This window comes from Dipteris shenzhenensis, chromosome 23 (assembly GCF_047967505.1).
Source record: "Dipteris shenzhenensis isolate YYH24624 ecotype China chromosome 23, Dip_SZ_1.0, whole genome shotgun sequence".
Lineage (NCBI taxonomy): Eukaryota > Viridiplantae > Streptophyta > Polypodiopsida > Gleicheniales > Dipteridaceae > Dipteris > Dipteris shenzhenensis.
Genome location: NC_141618.1, coordinates 7,139,562 through 7,149,171, shown reverse-complemented (window position 1 = coordinate 7,149,171; position 9,610 = coordinate 7,139,562). Strand labels below are relative to the sequence as shown.

Below are 9,610 nucleotides of genomic sequence, written 5' to 3'. Positions count from 1 at the left end.
GACCTCTGACTTGACTCCGCTGCTCTAGCGGCTTGACTCATGTACCACAATTCATGAGCTCTGACATGACTTGACTCCACTGCTTTTGATTTATTTTGCTTGCATCGCCCAAAAGAATGGCTTTCCAATTTATAGGCTTCGCTAGATGAATCTATAAAATTTTCCAAATTTTTTGGCATGTGGAGAAGCAATAAATAAGTGAAAGACAACTTTATGCCATTCACACTTGCCACCCCCCTTTTCTATTCTTGAACCTCTATAGTTAGGCCAAATGAGTTTATGTAGGATTAGCAAAAGTGCAATAGACATCTTCTTTGGAGTGTCTTTATGCTAGACCTTTGAGAATCTATGTCTCCAACACTATTTATTGTCAACCAAATTCCATCTTAAATTCAAAGCCATGCATAGTTCATCAATCTTAAACTTAGGGGTTGGTATAGGGAAGGATTGAGAGGAGCCTACCCGATTGAACTCTTTACTCAAGTGCCTCCTTTCCATGAAATGTTGCCACACCATAACTACTCCATCACAAGGAGCTAATCTTGGCTAGAGAGCCCAAATCTATGGCCAACTACTTCCACCTGAGATCATGGATTGAGATCGCAATATTTATAAGATCTAAGTGAGCCCATTTTAATTATGTTCTCATAGATCTCATAATTTATCAACCTAACATGGGATCCAAGTGGTCTTGTGGCCAAAGCAAAGGCTATCATTGCCACCTAATTTGAAGCTCGAGATGATCGTGGGCAATCGAAGTCGCCAAATGTTGGAAAATATTCTCTACACCACCATTCCATTGTGTGGCTATATTTTCCAATGATGAATCTTTGATTATGTGTATGATGTGAAATGTAAAGGAGTATGTCCACAACTGTTAGCTCTTTGTCATTTATGTTTTATGTCAACTTGGATGTATAGAGCTTTCTAAAATGAGCACTTTCCCTTTTTAGACCAATCTAATCAAAGATACGAGAAGGTATCTTTTGCTTGATGAGTGCAACTCCTTGCAACAAAGAAGCATAAGTCAATTCAATCCTTACAAAAGAGGTGCAAACATCAATTCAAATCATCATTCAAAGGAATACACTAAGGGTACTTTTGCATATAGACCAAATCGAAAGTTTCTTGTGGAAGCTTCAAGGCTCATTTGCCTGCCTTGAAGTACATTCTATTGATAAAAAAACCAAAGTAGAAGCCTTATCAATGCATGCAAACTAATCAATGACAAAAACAAATAAAATTTATTATATGCATGATTACATTAGCAATCAATTCCTTGTGCAAAATTATTTACAAGGAGGCGAGAACAAAACATGTCCAATCATTTCTTGGTGCATGATTACTTTCACTCCTTGGGCCTTCTCATATATGCTTGGACATATTAAGCTGTTACCTCTACAAAACAAGAATAGGATATCTCCTCGATCAAAAGGTTATCAACATAAGGGCCAATAAAGAAAGAATTGAGTGACAAAAATATGTGATTCCACAAATATTTTCCATTACTTATCCAAGAGGTATGTAGTATCTCTTCTACTACATACATACGCCAAGCACTCAATCATCTATGAGAGATTATTAGAAGATAAGTTCATGCTCATCATGCAACGGATTGTGATCATTACTATCTATCAAGCAATGTTTGACTTCAATGTATATTAAGTCTACATGTCTTCCAAGTGATTAAAACATTCATGCATGTTGATGCTCCATCAAGCCGTTGCCACCAAGAACCCAAGTTGTTGTGGCAGTCTTAAATGCTGCTAGCACTGCTGTAGATCTCGACTATCACCCCTAGAACTGTCAGCCTGCGTGTCTCTGGCTGCATATCACGTTCTCTTGGATCTACTGGACACCAAAATGGGGGCCTCTCCTGTAAGCTCCTGAGTTCATGAAATCATAATAGTTGCATCTGCTTTATGATGAAATTGTTGGCCAGCGAATCACCTAGTTTATCTAGCTCAAATTTGAGCCTTGCGTTCCCTAACTGGACGCGCTCTACAAGACTCACAACTTTCTCATTCACAGCTACAAGTTCAGATGCCGCTTGTTGGATTTCACTTTCACAAGTGCTGGCCAACTGTTCAGAATCCTGGTTGGCCCTCTGTAGACATTTAGCGGCTTTTAGTGCAGAACATTACATAGATGTGTACTTTCTAATATCAATGTAGATTGCCTCTAAAATGGTTTGTTTTACCTCTAGTCTTTCTGCAGTATCAAATTTGAGCGCTTTTAGTTTGTCATGCCCCTCCATCTGTGTTCGAAGTGTTTCGGACTCGGCAAGAAATGCCTCCAGCTTTGCCTCTCGTTTCTTGAGCGTGACATCAAGCTGTTTCACCTCACAGATGGTAAATGATACTCTTCATAAACCAATATTAAACACAAATTGTAGCAACTCTTATCATGAGCCTTATGCCAGCGTCAAATGAAAGCAGGAAAGGAAGGATTGACCATTTGGAAAAGCGACAACAAACCTGCTTAGTTTTTGACTCCAGCTGTGCAAAGGCAGTTCTATTGCCCTGTGATGCTGTATCTTTCTCATGTATCAGTCTCAACATTTCAACTGACTCTTTCTGCAATTTCATTGCGCTTTTTTCCTCGGCCTCAAGTAATACAGCTAATTGCGGCCTCAGGAGTGTTTTGATGTCAATTCCTAATACATCTTGCGCAGTTTCCCCTCTGGGATTCAAGCTAAGCTCGAAAGGGTTGCCAAGCTTCAATCTAACAGCAATGTTGTTAGTGCAAGCCAAAAAACTGTAAATTTGTGAATTCAGCATAGGGCCCAATAACATACCTCCGAACTAAATCGTTCGATTCAACCGCACTCATCTCAAGCTTCTTCAAATATGTCGCCACCACCTCTTCCATGTCCCATATTTCCTTTTCCCTCTCTTTCCTTGAAGTGGAAAGCGACTGCAATCCATCCTCAACCCTTTGGAGCTCCCTAGTCATTCTTTCAAAACCCTCGACATTGACTGACTGAGCCGTAATGCTCTGTGCCAATGCCTTGTTTTCTTCAGTAGCCCTAGCCAAATCTGCATTCTTCGCTTCCGACAGCCGTTTCTGCTGCTCCAACTTCTTCTCTATGCTCGTCTTGAGAGACGTCTGGTTTTGAATCAACGCCTTGAATTTACCGACATCAGAGATCAGGTTCGATTTCTTGTTTTCAAGAACAAGCACGGGGTCTGGCTCGGATTTTAGTGATTGAACTTTTGAATCGGCCTCCTCAATTTGTCGCGTAATTTCCTCACCATAGCGATCAATCTCCTCGGTCTCTTTTGCGTTTTGTTCGCGAATTTGCAAGTCAAGTCCCTCAACGGATGCATCGTCCCCCTGCATGAAGTAAGTGTAGCTCTGGAGAAGGAACTCAACAAGATTCTCAGAGGAATCATCATCGATGACCCCGTCTCCTTGTAGCTGAGCTTCTTCCTCCTCGTAATTCAAAAAATCAACAAGCCATACAAGAGCGACGAGAAGATTAGGCCATGAATGAGGTGATCCTGCTGCATAGAGCGCACTCTTGCTGATCTGGCAGGGGTAGCCCATAACTCTGAAGAAGAAAGGAACGTCGTCCTCGAGCTTGACCAATCGATAGGAAGGGTCAACCTGGCGAAAGAGGAAGTCGATCATGTTGTGAATCTCTTTGCCAGAGGGGAGCAATTTGGAAGAGGTAGGAAATCCATAAGCGTGGGAGGTGAGATACTCGACGATCCGGCGCATGCAGGAGGTCTGGAAGGGCTTCTCATTGATGGGGCGGGGGTCAGAGCGGGGCTGATGGGAGCCCTTGCCATAGATGACAGACGATCGACGGGAGATACTAGGACGAGGGGGAGGGGCTTTGGCAGACGCGGAGCTGACACGAGGAGGCTTGTTGATACGAGCAGCATGGGAAGCCATGGCGAGGGGGCGCCTGTTGAGGCGGGAAGGGGAACAAGGCGCAAGAGCCTGTTGAGGCTTCATCGTCCAAGATTGAACAAGGAAGAATGATCAAGATGAGGATGAAGGAAGAGGAGGCTCATTTCAAAATTTGAAGCGGGAACATTTTGCGGGGCACCTCAGCTGAGAGACTATAGCAACGTTTTAGAGCACAGGGTTTCTTGTTTATCGGATGCGCTAACTCGTTGATTCAACACCACTTACCATCATAGGGGATGGAAACAGGAGCCGATGATCTAAGTTTCAATGGATTTCGCTACCTATCAAGATCATCAAGTTCTGTATTGATAGAGAGAGACATCTCGGGTTCTACGTCGGATCTTTCGAGAGGGTTTCCATCTCTTGTACAATTGCCCCTACAATTGGATTGTCCGAGTGAAGCTCCAATTGTACGAGTCAAGCTTACTTCTCCTCTCCGCCTTGTCTTTCCAAATTGGCAGCTTCCTGATGAGCTCCTCCATCAAGCTTTCAAGACCTTAGTCTTGCAAGGTCTCTCCAAACAGAGCAACTCGATGTCCGTAATGGCACAAGTTGCTGGGTCTACGCAAAGAAGAATCGGACGTTACAAGCGACAATCTATCGCCTTATTAGATGCCAAGGTTCGGTTGGGCTTTAAAATAAAGGCAAAAATAAAATCTTCCAATCACAGGTCAAAGTTTCCATTTGGTCACCTCTATTACATGCTTCATATGCCATTCAAGCATTGGCATGGCAGAGACACGGTAATTCCTCTGTGTTGCAACACCCAAGCTCATCGGCCAAAACTATCCTTCATATCATGGCCTGAGCTTCTAACAGGCGAGCTACTGGGAAATTCCCGACGAGTTGTCCAATTCGCCCTCCGCTCTCTCCACCATTGTTTTTATCTCTAACCTTTTTTATTTAGCACTAGCTCTCCTAGAGACAGTAGATCAAGTTTTGTGATTTTCAATTTCCAATTTTATTTATTTTTTTAAATTGGCGTCTCGGCTTTTTTAGCCTAGATTTTCAGCTTGTTTTGCCTGTAATCCCCTCCTTTACTCTCTCTCCTTCCCTCTAGACAAACAAGTGAAGATAGAAGATGATGAACCGGCACTTGCGCTCGCTTTTCGCTCACTGCACCTCACTGCAGTCCACCACACGATCGCAAACGGGTCGCAATGACGGTTGCCATGATGCTCCCAGCTAGCGAATGCAGGGCCATGGTGGAAGGGTGAATAAAAATCTCAGCCAGGGAATGGATGCGCCCCCTTCCCCTTCCCTGCGCCTCCTTCTCCCTCTCCCCTTCCCATCCGCCCCTCCCTCGCCCCAGCGTGGCAGCCCTTGAAGGCAGCCATGCTTCTGTAGTAGCTAGCAACGGGTCCCAGCTGCATGTTGTTCCTCGTCAATATGTATGGAAATCTGGGAGCCAGTTCATGATGCAAGAGCCCGTCTTTGAACAGTTGCATCCTCAACGGAAGATATGCATGCCGAGTTGCACGGATCTTGGAGCTGTGAGTTTCACATAATAGAAGAATCTCTTGCAAAAGTATTCTGCTTAGTGAAATTCTTCTCTCTTTTTTTGATCATTTTTTTCGGGGCTATGGGTGAAGATGTTGTAACGATGTAGTTATTTTGTAACATGAGAGTTTTGGAGGGGGAACTTTCACCCCTTCTGCCAGCCGCTGGGTAAAATTCTTGTCCCCAGAGCTTTTGATTTCTTAAGCCTTGCCTGTGATGTTGCAAAACATCAAGACAAAGTGACAAATTGGTCTAGCTGGAGTCGATATCTTTAGTTGTTGGATTACGAGGCATGATGAGAGTTGAATTTCCCACTGGCTCTACGATTCTAAGCGACAGATTTGCTCATGTGCGTTCTACAGGGCATGATTATCAATTCATCAAGTATACTTCGGTAAGTTGATCGAGCAAGTAAGGAATTACAAGAATCCTAAAAGCCAGAAGAATTAATCACACCCTCAAGTGCTCACCCAAATTGGGAGACTCTCTCAGTCAACGTAGGTGTTCTACACGCTTGCATCCAAAGCGGCGAATGCAGATATGGTTGGATGTTCTGATGTATGGCACTTTCTCTATCGATAGATCTTTGGACAGTTTTGTCGGCGTCAACTGTAGGAGAAGAGTTAGGTTTGTCTGCAGCTAAATACCGAAACTTTACGATCTGTTTTTTGCTCAAAGAATTATGATCTGTTGTATTTTTTAATAAACACAGTGGCTTTGTGAATGATTTGCAGGAGAGTGCTCCCAAATAGCTTGCTGTGTCAAGTCTAACAAAATCACAGACGCAACTCTCTCTATACACAACAAATTTTCAGTGAACATTCACCCTACTGGAGCTACGAATTGCCTTACATTTAGTTCAAAAGTGGCGGCGCAATACCTGCACGGAACGTTCGGGGATGGTAGCTATGACGGAATTTCAAAGCCATGTTCCACATTCAACTTCCAGGTTTCCAGCCTAGAAAAACTTCCCGAAACATTTGAAACATCAATGAACAATAACTTATCGCACTGCTTCATAAGAATGCCCAATCATGTAAGCATTTCGATCATCTCAGGAATAGTATTTCAACTATTGGAAACCATTTCTGTAGATGAGACGTTTTCTGTGAATAAGACAAAACCATCTTGGGCACGCTCTTCGCCCCACAAGATAGAGGAAGTGGTTGCAATCGCTGCTACAGTGGAAGCAACAAACTGTTATGTCCAAACCACCTGTGATGGTTCATTGGATTATCGCTTGTCTTCAACCTAAGCGAACATGTCAGGTAATATTTCCTCGGCCGTCTTCGTGCTCACTTTGCAAAGATGTTTGGTTCTTGTTGTGATTCTCACAGTTCGGAGTCTCTGACGAGCTTTCTGTGTCTCGAGAGAATTATCATCTTGCTCAGCACCTTACGGTAAGTGGCTTTGGGGACGAAAGAAAACTTCGATCATTTGATGACAGCAATAGCAGGTCTTTGTTTTCTTCACAGCCTGTCCTCCCAACTCACAATGAAGAGATAGAGTCGTCTGAGGCTGAGAAATCCCCTATGGGAAGTTTACTTAGACATGTCCCAAATAATTGGGCAGAACGGGGAGCTGATGGGTTGTTGGGCCTCTCAAGTGGTGGTATGGGTGGTTGACCAAAAAACTTGGTAGACCTCATTCAGGTATTCCCATTGTAAACTGAAAAGCTTATCAGAAGATAGTGATTGACTGGTTACATTGTCTCATCGAAGTTCCTCCAATTTTGGGAGTTATTTTAAAGTTCAAAATTTGATTGGATATTCTCATTTTTTATAATGCGTTCAGTTCTCTTTTACTTCTTTTTAATAATGTGCATTTGTCATACTTTCAAAGAGGGGCTTTCTTAGCGGCTGGGATGGGTGCATGAGGACCTATATCAGGGCCCTCCAGTGGGCTAGGTTTTGACATGTAGCAATGGTATAAATATACAGGCCAAGCAGGGACCTCCCTGCAATCTCATTTACCAGATCCTTTGTATTTTCTTTATTTGCAGCAGCTTTTTGCTGAGGATGCACGTGATGCTGTAAATTTGAAGTGACCCCTCTTTGCTTTGAGTGTATGTACCCGGCAGTCGCATCGATCCTCTGGAATTGCAAAAAAACCAGCTAAGCTCAATGCTTGGGTACCATGCCGAACATAAGGAGCGGCTCCCTTGGTGTTCCTATGGGAAGCAAAAGTGGTTCCATTAGCCCAGTTTACTATGGCAGTCCTCTTGGAGTTGGGTTCGTCATGCGGTACGCTGGCTCTCCAATTTCAAGTCCTCTGCTGCCTGGTTCACCAGTAGTTCCTGGAGCCCTTTCACTGAGACAGGAAGAGCGGAACTATCGCTTTCTTCGGGGCACTAGTAGGACCACTTCTGCAAGGATCCTCTCTGTTGGAAGAATTGAAGAACAACAAAACTCGGAGGTTTGAACTGGCAGATATTACTGGCCATGTGGTAGAGTTCAGGTAAACTTCTGCATGTTATGTGATTGTTTTGAGGCAAAACTGTCAGATTCATGGGACATGTTACATGTTTTTTGTGTCTTTCTTCAGTGCCGATCACCATGGCAGCAGATTTATTCAGCAAAAGCTGGAGACTCTGTCTTCAGAGGAGAAAGCAATGGTGTTTCAGGAGGTCTTCCTCAAGCATTTACACTCATGACTGATGTTTTTGGCAATTATGTAATTCAAAGGTAACAAATTATACCAACTTCGTTCTGTTTCTATAGGTTCTTGTGGAACAATTCTCGTTTGAAGGTTCAAGTATTTAAAGTTTCCCTGCATCCTTGTCTTTCAAAAACTTTCATGATCTTATGGATGATGATGTTTTGATTCACTGGCTGTCTTTTTTAATTGGTTGTTGGGGAGTTCATGGAATTGTCTTGTTAGTCTGTAAACCCATCTCAATGTTTGTCCTAACAGCTTTTACAATTTAAGGCAAGGCTTTCAAGAGTCTATTGTGTGGTTTTTTTATTGTTTTGCAATCGATAGCGAGGGACAAATATTGTTGTATTATTGAAGTCAAATGAGATAATGGGGTACTAGAGCATTGTGAATGAGGCAACATGAAGCAGTCCTTGTGTCTTTGTGTACAGGGTAGGTATTTGTGTTTTAGGTCCAACCATGCACCCCTCTTTGGGCTAAAGGGTCAAAACATATTTTTGTGCATGATTTTTTATCATGTGCATCCAATTATGCACTCCTGGTGATGTGATCAGTTTCCTTTGTAAGCATGCTTTCATTTGTGACAGGCTATGCATTTTGTGTCTTTTCACATTGTCTTTTTGAAGGTGAATGCTTTGTTTTTGTGGCATGCTTATAATTCATTGTGGTCATGTGTTCTAATGCAAGAGGATTTTACCAAATCGAGCCAAAGACAGCCTTAGCAATTACCTAAAAGGGTTTTTATAGGTTACTGACTAGATCTTTTGGGTATCACACCTTTGCCACAGCTACAATCCAAGCTAGTTTGCTTTGCTTTCCTATCAGGGAGCTCGAAGATGTCCGTTGTTCCCTTCATAGGCCGATTATTTTACATCTTTGACAGCTGAGAGACCTTCTTTTGCTCCCTAGTCATGACTATCCTTGACGTGCTGAAGTCGTAACATGTGAGCCAGGAGATTCTCTCTGACCTGTTGAAGTCGCAAAATGTGAGCCAGGAGATTCTATGATGGTTTTGTTGCATCTTCATAGCATAAATTTCTTTTAAGAGGAGATGTCATTTACAAAACCTTCATTGTTTTAGTTATTTTCTATTCTCTTTACTAAGCTATGCATGGCTTCTAAAAGGACATCAAAGTGATTCATTTAAAATTGCAAAGGTAGTCCTGTTGATAGTTTTTTTCTCTTTTAAGAAAAAAAAGGTGAGCCTAGCATTCAAAACAACAAAAATTGACCCAAACAAATCAGTCCATAACATCTTGCACAAGCAGAACTTAAGGGGGCATGCATTATGGTTACACACGAAGCAAGTGTTTATTTGACACAATCGCGTAAATGTTGAAAAATGGGATGACCTTTGAATAACTATAGACTATAACAATCCAAAATTTTGTTTTGAACTTGTACAACAATAATCAGCACGCAATAAATTGTTTCAACACGTATTTTATCTTACATGAATCGATGTTCCGATACAATGTGGTGGTCTTTGGGGAGATAGATTTGCCATTGCATGGCTTTCAAAGTTCCTTCAAAGACC

General features: G+C 42.4%; 2 protein-coding genes across 10 annotated transcripts; one reads left to right on the top strand and one right to left on the bottom strand.

Moving 5' to 3' along the window:
- Positions 1–1,494: 1,494 nt before the first annotated feature.
- Positions 1,495–4,046, bottom strand: LOC147886934 (kinetochore protein NDC80 homolog). The gene is made up of 4 exons (XM_087394758.1): positions 2,798–4,046; positions 2,478–2,724; positions 2,201–2,332; positions 1,495–2,107 (listed from the first exon to the last, which is right to left on the bottom strand). The coding sequence occupies exons 1-4, from the start codon at positions 3,961–3,963 to the stop codon at positions 1,901–1,903; spliced, it is 1,752 nt and encodes a 583-aa protein (XP_087250884.1). The 5' UTR covers positions 3,964–4,046; the 3' UTR covers positions 1,495–1,900.
- A 908-nt stretch (positions 4,047–4,954) lies between these two features.
- LOC147886933 (uncharacterized) lies at positions 4,955–8,202 on the top strand. Of its 9 annotated transcripts, none has more exons than XM_087394766.1 (6): positions 4,955–6,045; positions 6,153–6,454; positions 6,756–6,818; positions 6,991–7,070; positions 7,424–7,875; positions 7,963–8,202. In XM_087394766.1, the coding sequence occupies exons 1-4, from the start codon at positions 5,979–5,981 to the stop codon at positions 7,057–7,059; spliced, it is 501 nt and encodes a 166-aa protein (XP_087250892.1). In that variant the 5' UTR covers positions 4,955–5,978; the 3' UTR covers positions 7,060–7,070; positions 7,424–7,875; positions 7,963–8,202. The 9 variants fall into 9 exon arrangements, 8 of the variants coding, with proteins under 8 accessions (XP_087250892.1, XP_087250891.1, XP_087250886.1 ...); XM_087394765.1 differs by having other exon boundaries at positions 7,421–7,875; XR_015543231.1 differs by having other exon boundaries at positions 4,955–5,411; positions 6,153–6,818; positions 7,421–7,875.
- Positions 8,203–9,610: the final 1,408 nt, after the last annotated feature.